General features: G+C 31.9%; 1 protein-coding gene across 1 annotated transcript in view; it reads right to left on the bottom strand.

Moving 5' to 3' along the window:
- LOC129221453 (lon protease homolog, mitochondrial-like) overlaps positions 1-18,444 on the bottom strand; it is a 66,108-nt gene that overhangs the window by 41,732 nt on the left and 5,932 nt on the right. The window contains exons 2-5 of the mRNA XM_054855934.1: positions 17,026-17,114; positions 11,854-11,970; positions 9,180-9,208; positions 8,939-9,102 (exon numbers count right to left, since the gene is read on the bottom strand). Coding sequence (XP_054711909.1) covers positions 8,939-9,102; positions 9,180-9,208; positions 11,854-11,970; positions 17,026-17,114 — 399 coding nt within the window. The remainder of the gene's footprint in view (positions 1-8,938; positions 9,103-9,179; positions 9,209-11,853; positions 11,971-17,025; positions 17,115-18,444) is intronic.

Here is an 18,444-nt window from a genome sequence, read left to right as displayed (position 1 = left end):
TGCTATTTAGAAACAAAAAAAGTTTATTTTTTAAAAATGATTTCTGCATAATATTACTGCATAATATTCTGCATACATGATGTTTTAAAAAAAGTGCTTTTTTAAATCACAGATTGAAGAATAATAAACTGATAATAAAATTTAAGTACTTATTTTAAAACTAGAGCAGTTTTTATTCACAATGCATGTTTTTAATATAATGCATTCTGTAACCAAAACATACAATAAATATGTTTATCGCTTCATAAATTTTAGCAAAAATTAAAATTTTTCTGAAGCAAATTGGAGGTAATTCAATTTCAGATCATGAAATGGCATTATAGTTATTTCATCACTATAGTCAAGAGAAGAAAAACTACTCCAAAGCTGTAAAAGGGAGTCTCAAATATTTTTTTCTTCAAATGAAAAATTATCCTCTGTTACATTAAGTCAATTACTGCACAATATTTTGAACACCTTCATTTGCACATATGCACACGTACAAAATTATGCTTTGTCATACAAAAAAAAAAAAAAAAAAAGTATTTAAAACCATGTGTACCAATTGAAATTTTTAATAAAGAATTAGCAACTTCTATGTAACCGGTTGAGAATCAACAGTATAAGTTTTGTATATATTTTTAAATATATGAACTTAAATGTTCACATTTAATTAATTTTCAATATAAAATATTACTTTAACAGATTTTATTTAAACTGAAACCCTTTGCCGAAACACGCGTCTGCTGTAATTTACAAATTTGTGCTTCTTCTAACGTTGTTTTGTCTTACGTTATTTTGTTGGTTGTTTTTTTGAAATTAGGTTTTTTTTATATTGTTGGCGTTTTTCGTGTTCTTATCAATTATGGCATCCCAGAGTGTTCCTATCGAAAAATTAAGGTCTGACAACTATGTGAGTTGGTCATCGGATATTAAATTTGTCCTAATGGAACGAGGCCTGCGGAATATTGCCAATGGCATTGAAAAAGAACCTTTTTCAAAAAAAGCTACTGAGCAAGAGATTCGTAATTTTCAAAATCGACAGGATGTGGCCTTATCCATAATTTATTTAAATTTGGAGAAAAATTTCAAAAAGATAATCGAAAATCAGGTCAACGCGGCCGATGCCTGGAAGGCTTTGAAAGATCACTTCTTTCCTGACAATCGTTGTCAGCATATGACATTGTTTTCAGAGTTATCCCAATGTCGTATAAAAGAGGAAGAGTCGATAAATCTTTTCGCTGCCCGTACTCGGCAAATTTTCGAAAGAATTAAGGCTATAGACGCGAATTTCTCTGAAAATTATTTGATTTTTCAAGTTTTGCGTCATTTGTCCTCAGAATTTGACAATATTTGTCAAGTTATTCTTAGAACTACTGCACAGGAATTCACATTTAATAAAGTAGTCAGCGAACTTATTGCCGAGGTATCACGAATTCGACTAAAAGATGAGGATGATAAAATTATCGGCAGGGTTAACTTTGTAAAGAAACCGGGAAATTTTGACAAGAAAGGAGTAAAAGGGAAACTAGTTTGTTTTAATTGTAATAAACCTGGCCATAGGCGGCATATGTGTAAAAATCAAAGTGTTGACAAGGATCTCGGATGACATAAAAAGTCAAGTTCTCCAGTCCGAAATAAGAGGAAGGCGAGCAAGAAAACTGCAAGGTGCAGTTCCCCATCAGTGGAAAAGGAAGCGTGTAAGTACCAGAACTTTTTCATTTCCGAAAGATGGCTAAGTAAAAGATTTTGGCCGGATGCTATGCTTTATTTCAATTATACTTGGAATAGGATTTGTCACTCAGGACAAACTAAAACACCTTTTGAGTTATATGGTGGACGTAAGCCAAGTGCTAGGCAAGTCAAACCTTTTGGTGTTTTGTGTTATCTTGGAACACCCCGTCAGCAGAGAAATAAACTTGATGTTAAAGCCAAAAAAGGTATATTTTTGGGCTATGCATTTAACACTAAGGGTTTTCGTATCTGGATTCCCGAAAGCGAGAAAATTTTTGAAAGTATAAATGTAAATTTTAATGAAAATGTTTATTACAAAGAAGCTTTAAAAAATATATCAGAGAGTGATTCTAGTGGAGCTGTGCTGGGTCCCTGTCTCAAATGGTCAAATATTCAATCAGATTCTGAAAATTCAAAAAATGAATCGAATTCCGAATCGGATAACGGAAGTGAAAGCCTGAGTACGTCGTCTAAATTCTTATCTTCTGATGAGAGTGAAAGCGAGACGAGCGGGGATGAATCAGATTCGAATTCTGACTTGAGTGAAAATGGGGAAAACCCATCACGCGCCCAGCTGCGTGAAACTGAATGGGTGAGGAAAACAATCCCAAGGTCAGATAAATCTCGTACTGATATTTATTTTTATGAGAAACATTCTTCTAAACGATTGCGTTCTTTAAATGATGTTGAAAAATATTGTTCGAAAAATGCAATATTGTTTAAGCCACATTTATTTGATTTTAATGGTAAAAATCTATCTCAAGGTGAAATTTTGATCAAACTGTTCATTTAAATTTATGTAACTTATGACTAGATGATGAAATTGTAATACCTAAGAATTACAAACAGGTTCTTAAATCTAAGCAGAAGGACCAATGGTTAGATTCAATGAGGGATGAATTAGAGGTTATGCATTCTAGAAAAGTGTGGGATTTAACACCTTTGCCGGCAAATGAAAAACCAATCGGATCAAGAGGGGTTTTCAATGTTAAAAGAGATGAATGGGGAAAAATTGTTAGGTATCGTGGGAGACTTGTTGGTCAGGGATATGCACAATCCCCTGAATCGTACGATCAGACTTTTAGTCCGACGATTCATTTTTCATTGGTTCGATTTTTCTTTTCCTTGAAAATATCAGAAGGTTGGTTCGATTTGCAGTGCGATGTAAAAAATGCTTATTTATATGCACCTCTAAAAGAATGCATCTTTATGAGACAACCACCAGGTTTTGCAATTGAAGGGAAAGAAAATCTAGTTTGTAAGCTTAATAAAGCAATTTACGGTTTGCACCAGAGTGGCCGTATGTGGTTTTTTGAGATAAACAATGTTTTATTGAAAATTGGTTTTCAGAAATTTGAAGAATGTAATTGTGTTTATATTTACAATTCATGTGTCATTTTATTGTTGTATGTTGACGATATTGTTTTGCTCGCACGGAAAGAAAACAATTTAAATCATGTTTTAAATTTACTTAGGAAAAATTTTGACTTTAAAGTTCTCGGAAAAACGAAAAAACTGTTAGGTGTTGAATTTGAAAGAACTGAAAATGGTTTGAATTTGCTTCATTGAAATATATCATTGAAAATTTTGAAAAGTTCAAACATTTTAATTTTCTGGTTTCGTCATTGCCGATTTGTAAAGGTACTGTTTTTTCGAAATCGAATTGTCCTAATACAGAAAATGAAAAATTTGAAATGTCAAAGATTCCTTATCGTAATTTGTTGGGTTGTCTTTCTTTCATTGCGAGCAGACGAGACCGGACATTTGTTATGCGGTCAATATCTTCAGTCAGTTTCAAAGCAATCCTGGTGTCATTCATTGGAACGGTCTTTTAAAACTTCTGGGTTATGTTTTTCAAACAAAAGATTTGAAACTTAGATTAAATTGTAATAGAACCCAATTAATAGCTTTTTCTGACGCCGATTACGCAGCTAATCGAGATGATCGAACTTCACTCTGGGGGCAGTTAATTTTGTTGGATAATGCGCCGATTGAATGGCGAACCTTCAAGGAACGTTGTATTAGCCTTTCCACTATGGAAAGTGAGTTTGTGGCCCTTTGTGAAGTGTCTCAAGAGCTTATGTGGTTTGACCGTGTATTAAACGAATGTTTACGCTGGGGAATTGTTAGAAAAAGTAAAATAAAATCTGTAATGTACGTTGATAATCAATCGGCCATTGACTTTGTTAAATCTCCGATTGAAAATCACCATACAAAACATATTGATGTAAAATTATTTTTTGCTCGTGATTTGGTTCAGCGGGACATTTTTACCGTAAAACATGTAGGGAGTAAATCCAACAAGGCCGATATTTTTACGAAGCCGCAGACACGTTTTGAACTGAATCGTTTTTGTGAACAAATATTTCGTTAATTTTTATAGTATTAAATTGTTTAGTATAATATATTGGGGTATTAAAGTATAAATATTTTTGTAACAACTGAAATTCTTTTTCAAATTTCTCGTTGGTTTAATCTTTGAGATGGAGGAATTTGAGTCAATGACAAGAGTTTATTTTTTGAAACTTAGCGTTTTAAATGGTTTTGTCATTGTGAAAAAAAAAAATTTTTTTGTCAAATCATTTGTGTTCATTTTTTTCAAATATACTGTTTCGAGTATTTTTGTGAATTACAGTTTGACAAGATAGTTTTTGATGTGGAAATGTTCGTCTTGGACTTACTACTTGTTCCTCGGACTTTGACTCATCTGTAGGCAAGAAAATGACTTTTTTGAGAAAGGACTTCAATAATATAAGCGGTGATGCTTTGAGTTGCAGCTGCTGATGGATGATGTATTATGATGGATATATATCCATATTTGTTTATTGTTGAATTGTTAAATTTTTTTTGTAAAAGATTAAGCCTGGCCCTTTGTGGATTTTTTTGGGGGTTATTTTTGAATCTATTAAAATTGTATAAAAATTTAAAGTTTAATAACATTACTGAATGAGAAGGGGGGGATATGATAGACATCGGTAAACGATATTTAACCGCGTTCTCATTCCTAATGTAATGTAATATAAAATTTACTTTATTCAAATTAGATTAACTTCTCAACTCTTTCGGCATGTGTAAAGTTTCAGTTTTAGGTTGGCATCCTTTGATGCCCAATCATATGCAAATGAGGCAAGTATAAATAGTGAATGATTCCAATCGTTCTCTCTCTTTCGTGTTCGTCAGCCTCTTGTGTGTTAGGTCCGGTAGGTGTTGGGGAGTTGCGAACTCCACCTCCACTTATGGCCAGGGTTTATTCTTATAAACTTATTTTGTTAGTTTATTTATTTTAGTTTCTATGGACCAATAAATTTTTGGTAAGATTTTAACCAAGTTTCCAATGTTCATTTCTTCACATTAACATTTGATTCTGCATCTTCCATTGTGTGGTATTATCTCTGCTTGTATAAGCATGTAACATTGTTGACCGACTTACGGAATTTAGCCTTTCGGCTTTTCGTTTAAACATCATAAGTTATCAAAGGTTACGGTATGGTGCGGTTTCACTGCAACATTCATCATTGGGCCTTATTTTTTGAAGAGGTGACTCCAAGAGGATTCGAAACCTGCTCTGTCACAGGAAGACGATATCAGGACATGTTGACAACGTTTGTGATTCCTGAACTGCAACAACATGGCCACCTCCAGGACACGATATTTATGCAGGATGGTGCACCTCCCCATATTCTTCTGGGCGTTCAACAGGTGTTACGGGCAACTTTCACTGATGCACGTGTGATCAGTCGCTGTTTCCCAACAGCTTCGCCTCCTCGCTCACCTGATCTCACCCCATGCGACTTTTGGTTATGGGGATTTTTAAAAGATCAAGTCTACCGAGAAAATCCAGCAACCTTGGCAGATCTGAAAGACTCAATTATTCAGAATGTGCTTGGTATTAATGTGCACTTATTGCGTTCCGCTGTGGAACACACTGCTTTACGGATGGAAAAAGTTGTGGAGAACCATGGCAGACATATAGAACATCTATAGAATGTCTTGTTGATCTGCAACGCCACCTATCGGCAACTTCAGGTACTTTTTTTTAAAAAATAAATAACGAGCGCATGATCTGAATTGTCTGTTTCCAAAATTTCATCACATTATGACCCATAGAACATCCTGCACAGGCCTCTGAGTTGGGGAACTTTAATTTGGACAACCCTGTATATATATAATAAATACATAAAATATTTTTAAGCACCACTTAACAGATTACAAATAGTAGCACACACCAGTACCTACAGTAGTTAATGTAAGCAATTATTATTTGTAAAGTGTAAGCTAGCATACTATAAAAAAGTTTGTTTTTTAAAAATTTCATTTTTGAAAAACAAGAAAAAAAAATTATTAATCAAATAAACTAAACTCAGTGGCGCAACATCCCCTGGGTGCCAAGCCTATTGCATCCATCTTAATTTATGAGACCAAAAGTTCTAGGGTGCAAGGCAGATGTTCTGGTTAGGTGGTCCACTGAACGTGGAAACCCCAGGAGTTTGTTTCCAAGCACATTTGGCATGGGTATAGTCAGAGGGGTACAAAGAGGGGCACTGCCCCTCCCTGGAAGAGAACCTCCGACTTCTATGCTCCTTCCGAATGTCAGCAAAAATAAAATTGCAATTTTAGAAGTTATTCTCAAAACATTTTCAGGAGAGAGCTACATAATAGGGTCATTTCACATCAAATTGCTTAATGCCATGTGCTGTCATGTCTCAGATTTTGTCCATTATTTTTTTAGAAATAGATATCTATGAGAAAAGCCCAAATAAATTTTTTAGATTTTTTGAATAAAAATTACGTTTTGGAGAATTTTTTCAAAAATTCGATTTTTGATCATTTTTCGGAGTCCCCGTTTTGGCATGAATTCAGAAAATCTCTCTAATTTCTCTATTTTTTAACAAATTAAGCTGAATTTGGTATCAATTTTAAACAAATATTTTTCTCTCTCAGTGTAAATGACATTTCAGTGTGAATGAAAGTATTCTTTGAACAGTTGGGTGTTGCCACTCTTTATCTAAAGTCAGTTTTTATGTTTTTTCAATTGGGAGATTAAATAAGTTATATCTGTGGAGTACTTACTACGATCTGCATCAATTTTTTTTTGTAGCATATTTAAATCATTCTCTTGCTATGTAGAAAAAGTAGGAAGCTTGTACGTAGAAAAAGGGTGTTTTTTGTTGTTTTGAAATAAAAAAATAAAGTTTGTTTTGCAGAAAATACAAGTTTTCTATTACTTTAAATCCCTTTTAAGCTTAAAAAAGCCAAAAACTTTTCAGAACAATTAATACTGGACTCTCAAATGATCTGTATCAATAGTTAATCACTAAAAAGTTGTTTACTTTGGAAAAGACTTGCGCAAAAACCTCCGTTTAAGACTTCGCAAAAAATAAGTAAATAAATAAATAAAAACACTTTTGATTGAAAGTGTACAAAATATTAAGAATAATAATTTGAAGAATAGTATAAAAAATATTTCTAATGGCATTATTAAGCTTTTTTTTTTTTTGACAATAAAAGATGGAAAAAAAAAGAATGTAATTACTATTGAAAAGTTTTCATAGCCTAAACTTGTTTGGATTACGTAAAACACCTGACAATGATCTTCCGCTCTTACAATACTCATGCAATACGCATCATTCATCTTCCGCTTTGAAAGTCAATCGACACACAGCTTTCGTCGATTATAAAATGTGAAATGAAAGGCATGCTTGTGCGGACGGCATTTTTTAAAAAATTTACTATTTCCTTTGTATCAGAAGATGGAAAAGCAAGAATTTCTATCAATAAGTTTCAAAGAGTTTTTAAAATATACTTCAATCAGCAAAAATAATCTTTTTCAGAGAAATATAGAGTTGTGGAGTACTTACTGTAAGTGTGGAAGTTCATTGTCAGGTGTAACGTAATCCAAACAAGTTTATGCTAAGAAAAATTTTCAAGGGTAATTTTTTTTTTCCATCCTTTAATGACAAAAAAAAAAAGCAAAATAATTCTATTAAAAATATTTTTTATGCTATTCTTCAAATCATTATTCTTAATATTTAGTACACTTTCAATCAAAAGTGTTTTTATTTATTTATTTTTGCAAATTCTTTTCAAAAGTAAACAACTTTTTAGCAATTACCTATTGATACAAATCCTTTGAGAGTCCAGTATTAATTGTTCTGAAAAGTTTTTGGCCTTTTTTAAGCTTAAAAGGGATTTGAAGTAATAGACAACTTGTATTTTCTGCAAAACAAACTTTATTTTTTTTATTTCAAAACAACAACAAACACCCTTCTACTTTTTTCTACATAGCAACAAGAGAATGGTTTAAATATGCTACAAAAAAAATTTGATGCAGATCGTAGTAGGTACTCCGGAGATATAACTTATTTAATCTCTCAATTGGAAAAACATAAAAACTGACTTAAGATAAAGAGTGGCAACACCTAACTGTTCATAGAATACTTTCTGTCATTGACACTGAAAGAGAAAAATATTAGATTGAAATTGATACCAAATTCAGCTTAATTGGTTGAAAAATAAAGAAATTAGAGAGAGATTTTCTGAATTCATGCCAAAACGGTGACTCGGAAAGATCAGAAAAATGATCAAAAATCGAATTTTTGAAAAAATTCTCCAAAGCCTAATTTTTGTTCAAATAATCTAAAAAAAATAATTTGGGCTTTTCTCATAGATATCTATTCGTAAAAAAATAATGGAAAAAATCGGAGACATGACGGCACGGCCGACTATTTAATTTAGGCGATTTGACGTGGAATGATGCAACAGTTTTTTCTGCCTTTATCTGACCAAAAATAGCATAAAATGCTTCTTTAGGGGGGAGAGGATGACAATAGTTTCAAGCAATTTCCGAGGTTCGAAGTGGGCTGGAGGGAGGACTAAAAACTAATCTTGTTGTGCCTATGCTTGCCCTTCCCAAATGAGAATCCTCACAATGCCCATGATACTTGGCTCACTTTCTTGACCCACTGAAGAGATGAAAGGCTGAGTCGACTGTGCCCCACCCGGGAATCAAAACCCGTGTCTATGGTGTGGAAACACTACCACCGAAACACTGGAATTCTCATTAAACAAATAACAAAATAGATAATACATCTTAAATTACACATATCAAGATAGTTTTATGATTAAAAAAATTATCAGTTGTCATCTAACAGATCAAAAAATCAGGTTTTTGGACATAGCAATGAAATGATAACCTATTGAAAAACACATGTAAGGATTATTTTACTTTAATTTCTTCCGTCATTTTATAAGGTTCATGGTTCACATTTTCCACCTCAGCCATTAATACATTGGTTGGTGTTAAGGGTGGAGTTTCATTCGGTAAGTCATTTTGGATGCCATTATTTTTCTTATTTTTCCGTCGACGTCTTCTATGGGAATCAGTTTCCTCTGCAAAATAATAAATGTATTTTTAAGAGTTCATTTAAATACATTGTATTCCACAGTTATTATTTAAAAGAACTCACCTTCAACTATTTGCTTTAAAATTTTGATCCTGCAAAAATGTACAAATAATTATTTAAACAATGTTGAAACTCGTGAAAATTATTTATAGTGCTTAAAAAATACTTCACTTATAAAAAATCAATTAGATATTATTAACAAGGTTTGAAACCAGCAAAAGAACTCTTTGTTTATGTACCTCATTTGATCAAATATAGGCAAAAAAAAAAATCTTCATTTAGATTATTGATTTCCGAATGACTAATCAAAGGCTTTCATGTACTATTGAAAAAAAAAAGATGAAAGACAACAATCAGTGCGAAAAACTATTACAATTGAACTTAATGAATAATGAGCCCTGATTTTATGAGAAGTCAGAGTCAATGACAAAATTAGAAATACTTTGCCAGCAGGCCGTGCTGGGGTGGTAAGCTGTGCGGCTGCACAGGGCTGCTAAAATATTTTGAAGTTAAGGGGCTGCTAAAATATTTATTACAAGACAATAAAATATTTTTGTGTGAAAAAATATCTTCTTTCTAATGGTACCAACGAAAAGTTTCTCCACTGCATTTTTTTTTTGCGACTTTGCATATGTGCTACACAAAAGTTAATGAACTCAAATTCATAAAATACAACCAAAAGAACTTTGAGCTCCTAAAATTTCAAATTTCCCCTAATTTGAGCTTAAAAATGGCAATTCGTTACGACAGACAGAATTTCAAACTCATTTTTCTATCCTTATTCGAAAGAATACCACCGAAGAAAAAACTTATTTTGAAAGAAAAAAGTCTGCTTTTTTTTAACGTATTAACGAAAAGAAGATGCGAGGTGACCAACTTGAATTACAGCGCTTTGAAAATAAGCTATTTTTCACTTGAACGGTTTTGATAGCCACTTTGGAAGACAATATCTTTTAGAAAATAGATATTTAAACTCTGAAACTGTAACCCAGTAAAAACAAGTATTTTTACAATGTAATCACGAAGTACAAACCTTTGCATTATTTTTGTTCAGATTTTATGACAACTTAAAATCTAGGCAAAAATTTCCTCGTCGCACTTTTTCACGAGTTTAAAAGCATGCTATAAAAAATCTAATAAGCTCAAATTTCCAAAAATACTTGAATGTATTAACAGCCAATAGCACTTTAAGCACCTAAAATTTCAGGCTTCCAGTGTGATAAAATTTTCTGTAAACTTAGTCTGAACTTGGTAATTTGGCACAAAAAGCTGATCCGCCATTTTGGATCACATTTTTCGGAGATCCTAGATCCTCATGATTTGGATCTAGAAAGCTGAAAATTTGCATAGGTTAGTTTCAAAGGCATCTCTAAACCTCTATAAAATTTCATCCAAATTGAAGATGGTCGAGCAGGGACCCCTAGGTCACTTGACATGGAATGACTATTCTATACAGTGGCCGCCGGTTAATTGAATCAGTGTTCAATTGAATCAACCGCTTTAATGAATCAAATCATCAAAAACAGAACAAAATCCAGTTTTATTGGATTAGCTGCTATAAGGAATCAAAACTGCTTAGAACAAACATGATTCATATAAGCGTCGGCCACGCTGTATTTGCAAATAGGAAAAATAAGTGAAAAGGCAGGAAAAGGCAGCAAAATTTTTCATTCTTTTCCCGAACATTGTTCTGAAGTTAAGATTTCAAATTCGAATTTCATACTCCCCCCTCATCCAGGCTGAAAACAACGCAATTTGGATACCAGCCTTTATTTCATCAATTATATCTCTTTAGGATTCGAAAAAATTTCTTTGCAACCATATTTTGTGTCATATTTTTTTCACATTAATTTTGTAATTACTTATAAAAATCCCGAACTAACTTATACAGCTGGGTGACACACTACATCGGGTTATGTTTCAAGAGAGAATAAATAAATAACAAAAATTATTATTTATTGACTATTAAAACAAATTTTGCACAGGGCCACTAAAACTCTAAGCACGCCTCTGTTTGCCAGTACAATACAAAGTCTATATCAACATAAGTCACTTTTAATGAGCATTATAATTACAATTAATTTGCGGTTCATAAAATTTTTACTGACTTCCACCTTCCCATTTATTTTCCTCGGGAAAATCACTTTTATGCATGATTTGGAAAGTTTAGAAATTAATAAAGAAGCATTTGCAGTTCACGCCAATGTTCTTGCTCCTGAGGATACTGTAGCTGAAATTCTAGCTAAAGCACATGAACAGAATAATGAAAGCTATGATGATGATAATAATGAATGAATAACTTTATGTTTAATCACGCATAATAAACTAAATGGTTTTTGAGTGTGCAGAAAAACTTTTATCAAAAACCAGGCATGCTAAGACAATAGGACAGTTCAAAGCATATTAACCTACTTTTTTGCCATTTTACAGAAATAAAAAACAAATAAAGTACGCATGTATGAATTTTTTTGGGTTTTTTTTTTCAGACCATGTTTTTTTACAAGCACTCAGGTATAATGAGCAAATATTGTGGTCTCATCAAACTTGCCATAAGCAAGATCAACTGCATTATTTTTCTGTTTAAAATAACGGCTTTAAAAAACAGGGTAGTGCAGAATTGCTATAAAATTAATGCTATTGCCAAATCTTGGTTCATGCAGAAGCATGGAACCAAATAACATTTTTAACCATAAAGTATTGATACCTTATAGATAAATAGGTACTTAAGGCAACTTACCTTCTGTATGCCATCACAACCATTCTTAAACTATTTCCCAAGTCTTGCAATTCATGAATTTGCACAAATGTTCCAATATTATAAATATCATCTAATTTTTCTACTACCTCCAAATCACTGCAAATAGAATGAAAATTGAATTAATTTGAAAGATTATTATGAACTTTAACAAAAAGTGAACACACTAAAATTAATAAAGAAGAGTATTTGTTAGAGTCAAGACATCCAAGACGACGTTGATAGCGCAGAAATGTTTTTGAATATGTCTTGATATTAACTTTAAAGTTTAAACTTTCTTTTTTTGGCTATTTTATTACTAATGTGAAAACAAAGACCCAAAAATATGTTACAAATATTAATGTTTGCCTCTGATAACCATTTTACTAAAACTCGAATTTAAAGTTCATAAGAAATTGTAGCGTTGGTTAAATTTTGAAACAGGTGTTAATATTGAGTGCAATAGAACAGACAAGTGCGGTGACCCAAGCAAGTGCCCAAGCAGAGCTATAATGTATCCCATTGTGTCTTCATATTAATATTTATATTATATAATATTTATTTGTAGCATATCTGTGTTTTCTGAGTAAAGCGTGTTAATTCTAGTAATAACTGCCATGTTGAATAGAACATTTTTTATGCAGCAAAATCAAATATGTAATACATAATACTGATTAATTACAAAAATACATGAGAAATGCATATTAGCAATACGTTAAGAAAACAAATAATGACTGAAATTGCGATCAAAAATATGCAGCGTTATAAAATACTACTAAAATACCACCAAGTTTAGAGTTTTTAGAAGCAAATACTGCATTTAATTTAACAGTTCATTTATGAACAAACTCCATTCTTTGTTTATTAGCAGCAAAATATTCAATTACAGAATCAAAAATAGTGTTTTTCTTTTTCAAGCATTTAATAGTTCACATTCAATTGAAATCAGTCAAGATTAGAAAGCTGCTTTTGTACAATTGAAATCCAAAAAAATCCTAGAAGCGAGACAATGTATTCTAGCCAGACAATTTCAAAAAAGGTCAATCTGGCAACCCTGCAGTCTCCCCATGCTTGGAACTGCTTGCTTGGTTTCAAATATGACGAAGTGCCAACAGTTGTCTTTTATTATTGGATAAGAGCCAATTTTTACAAAAGCTGTGTTATCACCACGGGCATCCATATGCAAAATTTTAAGGGGAGGAGGGGGTCTCAGATATTTTCCCCTTGCTTTAGCAGGATATTTTCCCCATGGAAACCGATTTCTGGATAGATTAGAGTCATTAAAATTTGACATTTTTAATAACTTATTCATTAATGGTTGGAGAAGAAATGTTTTTACATTTTTGCAAAGAAAAAAGTACTTAAAGCAAGGAAGTTCGAATTTCCAAGTGTGTGTGTGTGTGTGTGTGGAGGTGGGGGGGGGGGGGGGGCTTCAGCCTCCACTCCCCCCCCCCATATGGGCACCGATGCCTGTCATGGCAACACACCTTCAATCTTTCTAGTGCATGTGTTCAGAGTGGTTTTCTCCTTCCTTTGAATGGGGAAACATGCTCCTGGAAAATCATCATTTGAGTGTAGCGATTAATAAATGTTTTAAAACTATTTTCAGTTAAAGTCAAGACAAGAAGAAACTAATTATTAATGCTTCTGTCAATTACGAACATACAAATGAGAAATGAAAATTATTTTTTGAGTGCCCAAACTCTGTTTGGTTTGCTTGGGCGAACTACACATCACTGGAATAGACATAAATGATTCTTTTAAAAAAATGATATAGCTTTCAAAAAATAATTCAGGGGGGAAAATGCATACCATTGTAAACTTCTACTATATCTAGAAGGTGAGGGAAAGCACTCCTCCCTCCCCCTCCCCAAAAATTAAATAAATAAACAATAGGAACTAAGTGGACAATATTTAGAAGTTGATTAATGTTTCTAAGTGTTGTCTGTGTTTTAAATTGAATTCAGTTTTATCTTTTACATCATTTAAAATAATATAAATGAATTAATTGCAGATTAAACTATCTACATCTGATCTGTTAGTTGTTTGAAAAATTTTCAAATTTAATGTAATAAAAATTGTTTTTTAAGCATTTCTTAAACAGATTTTTCTGAGGAACAGGTGCAGAAACAGGTTGTACAGGACAGGTTGTACAGTCCTGTACAACGGTGTTGTACAGGAAAGTTTGAATTCCTGTACAACACTTTACTACAAAAATTATCAACAGAAGCAATATATTATAAACTGTCACATACCAAATATATTCAATAAAGTTCATGCAGCTTTGGGAACTAATCTCATATGCCCCACCCTTGGCGACTTTTCCTGTTGGCGCCAAGAAAGCGTCGCCAAGAAAATGATGTATGATGACATATGTCATACATCATTTTTAGTGATGTTTTTTAGCGCCAACAGGAAAAATTCAGATAAGAAAACATGATCAAAGCACTTCAGAACACAATATATATATATATATACAACACAAAACCACAGCAAAAAACATCGCTAATATTTGCTTCAAAAATACCAGAAACTAGAAAGTTTTTGTACACAAAGAAAAATTACTAGAAGGTATTTAAAATGCTTAAATTAATAAATTACTATCACAGCTCACCAAAGAAATATGTACCAATAGAAATAAAAGCTATTTTCCAACATGCATTTTATTGAACAAAAACTTTTCTCAAACTCTACTAAAAAAGAGCAAAGCGATTCAACATGCGATGTTTAAAGCGGAAAACATCCAAAAATATAACTATTTCAGCCAAAAAAAAAAAAAAAAAACGCTTAGTTATTCAAAGTTCGATGTATGAAAAGTAAAAATGTCTTGACAGAACATCCCAAACCAGGGGTCTGGCCAGAGGAAGTTTGGGTCCATTAACGGACCCTTCACAAAAATCTGATCAACCAAAACGGACCTTTCACAAAATCCCGACCAACCAAAACAGACCCTTCACAAAATTCTGATAAACGAAAACGGATGTTTCACAAATTGTTTATTGGAAGAGCAAATCTCAAATCAAAACAACGCAGCATATTTCCAACGATAATGTTTGGAATCTTTTTTAAAGTTTAATGTGAGGTATCAACTTATACAAAATCTGCTAATTTTGCAAAAGAAAAAAAAAGGCGCTCTTGTGACGCTCCTGCAAGCGATAAATAACTACTAAGGCCAAATAAATATAATGCTTGTTGTTGGTTCCTATGAAAGAAATTAACAACTGAAAGTCAGTTTGGTTTCTAATTTTGCTTGTTTGTTTTATGCAGCGATGTTGTTGTATGGTTTCTAATTTTGCTTGTTTGTTTTATGCAGTGGTGTTGTTGCAAACTTCTCTGAAAAAGTCAGTCGTAAGCACTTTTCTCCCCCTCCCCCTGCTCATGATTTAATAAACAATAATATACAGCGAAATGAACTTAGAACAGCAAAGGATAGTAGGGATAGGGGAGGGGGGGTGATCGCTTCAGATAGGGTTACCAACTTGAAACTTATAGCCACTTAGCATCTGGCGGGTGCGATGTTTAACTGTTTATCGCTACTTAGCGTCTGGCGGGGCGATGTTTAATTGTTATTTTGGGGGAAAGTTATATGGGTTTGATTTTTCGATGCTAAAAAGGAAAATTAATTTTAAATAAACTCTTTTATTCATCTTTTTTTCTTTAGATGCCTACATTTTGAAAAGCGCAATCTTTTTAGATTCAATATGAGAATCATACTTTATTCTTTATTCAAGCTAACTTCGCTTTATTAGGATGCAAATAAATGAAAAGTATCTTTATTTTTGTAACAACGTTTATTTTAAGTTCTTAAAGCAAAATTCCATTTTCTTTTATGAGTCAAAAATTTAAATGCTGAATCGATGGTTCATTTTTATTTATTTATTTATTTATTTTTGATTCAACTGTGTCCAGACATTAATAAAATGTTTATCATAGGACTCTAAAGTGCAATTCTAAAATAATTTTGTGAGAAATATTTATTTTACAAGCCGTTTTTATACTTTTGATGTTTTCCCTTTGAGGATTGCGATCTGTTTGCATCCGCTATAGGAATCTGATTTTTTCAAATTTTCGATGTTTTGCACGCTTTGTTAAGAGGTAAACAATTAAAATATTTGTTTATTTTTGTAAAAATCATGGAGTTTATAAATTTTAAACGAAATTTTGTGTCTTGGTTCAAAATGCTGAACCCCTGCCTGAATTTCTTTATTACAATTATTTTAAATACTATACATAAAACATTTCTAGTTTAATTTAACATAATGTAGAATGGTAAATAAATATTGATACTTGAGGGGTACCCATCTCCCAAAGAGCGATGCCGCCCTCCCATACTCCAATATTTGAAAAACACTCAAGAATGATATTCTCAACAGAAAAGAGGAAAAACACTCAGCAAAGTGTCAATGATGCAGTTTGCGCCATCTCAAAATTAAAAAATTTTGTTTTTACAAAAAAAAAAAATTTTTTTTTTTTTGCAAAATTTGATTTTTCACAAAAAACGGACCCTGTGAAAAATCCTGGACAGACGCATGCAAACATAAGAATACCATACATTAATTTGCTACACAGAAATGCTTTCAAAATACCTACCAAAAATATCTACTATATATATAAGATATGTGTATATATATATATTTTTTTAAAAATAAAATAACACCTTCATATTCTTATAAAATGCTAGAGTCAACTTATTTTCAGAAATTCAGTATCTAAAGGAGGCAAATTTCAGAATATGCCTGAATAGTTCTTGCCATCGATAAGAATTAACTTTTAGAATAAAATAACTGTACTATTTTTGTAAAATAAATTTACATGCAGTAAATATAGAGTTAAAAACTACAAGAAACCCTCAAGATTTTGTAAAAACAAAGAATTTTGGAAGTGGGAGGTTTTTTTTTTTTTTTTTGAATTCTAAAAAAAAAAAAAAACTTACGTTTTTATTGTATAAAACCTCACACTTAGTCTGAAACACAACATATGAAACAATGGAACATTACTGAGACACACCTCAAGTTGGATTTTACTCTTAATTAACAGTTAAGTTTGAAGAAACTGGCATTTTCTAATATTTATTCATCAAAACACAACTATTGAAATTAAACCAACACAACAGGGGGAAAAAAAAAACAAGGAAATAAAAGTAAGAAATTGACAAAGTTATAAAATTAAAGTTACCTTTCAAATTTTTTCATAAAAACGCCTGCATAAGGTTGATTCAATTTCACTTTTCTTCTAATTAAATCTACAAGAGTTGGATCTGAGACCTACAAAATATTTTAAAGAAAATAGAAACATATATAAAAGCATAAAATTTATAATTAGCCTTTCTAAAATTGATACAAAATATTAAATTGATAACATTAATTATGAAAACACTCATTGTGCAAGTTATCATTTAGAAGTGATGATGAATTATGATTGAAACATTAGCAGAAAATAAAAAGATTAAAATATCAAACACAGCCATTTGAAAAAGTTGGACCTAAAATTAGTAATTAACTTACTTGATTTAATCGTCAAAATTTTATAAAAGGCTAGGGACATAGATATAATGAAAAAAAAAAAAAACACACATTTCTTGACTTTTTCATTTTTAAATTTTTTTTATAAAGTTAAGATAAATACTGGTGAAGATAAATAATAATTTTTACACTTGATACGAGGGCTGCTATTTATATTTCTGGCCTTGGCAACAGAACAACAGAAATCGTTGCTAGGCGACAGCAGATCATTTAAATAGGAAGTTTGATGTTTTTAAACATAAATTCTTCTGAAAGATTTGTCATTTTTGCTTGATTTGTGTTGTTTACAGTAAAAGTAAAAATTCATCTCGCTAAAAAATGAATTGACTCGCGAACATTTTCGTGCGATTATTTTTCATAACTTTCGACGTGGATTGTCAAGACAAGATTGCTTTGATGAACTTAATTCTTTATACAGCGATAAAGCACCATCTTAACAGCACTGTAAAAAACTGGCGTAACGAATTTAATCGTGGTCAATGTTCGATCTAGGACGAATTCTGTGCAGGTCGTCCTAAAACGGTTGTGCCAGAAACTATCGACACTGTGGGTGAATTGAAAAGCAAGATCGTCATGTGACATACCGCGAGATTGAGAGAGCTCTGGACATTAGTACAGTGAAACCTGTGTAAGTTGACCACTTGCGGTGCAGTACTTTGGTGGTCAACTTAGGCAGGTGGTCAACTTATAAAAGGGGTAATGATTTTTTTTTGTCATTTCTTGCACCATGTATTCATTTTTTGACTAATTGACACTTACCTTTCCGTTCAACTCACTTTCATTGTTTAACATTACTTTGAAACAATAATTTAAAATGTTATTCAAATACTTTTAGAGGTTATTTTCTCAGAATGACGTATAATGTGTCATGTAAATTTAAAATTTCAGCAAATTGATCCAAAAAAAAAAAAAATCATTGTTTATAAAAAGTTATTTGATATTAATAGTTCCTAAAAATTCATAGCTAATCAAAAATAACAAATCTTTTGCTTATTTTTTTTTCTGATATACATTTAATACATTTATAACCATGATGATCTACTTTTCTACAAAATAGCTCCTTATTGAAGTT

Source organism: Uloborus diversus, chromosome 4 (genome assembly GCF_026930045.1).
Source record: "Uloborus diversus isolate 005 chromosome 4, Udiv.v.3.1, whole genome shotgun sequence".
Taxonomy (NCBI): Eukaryota; Metazoa; Arthropoda; class Arachnida; order Araneae; family Uloboridae; genus Uloborus; species Uloborus diversus.
Note: the sequence above shows the minus strand (reverse complement) of the source record. Positions and strands in the feature narration are given on the sequence as shown.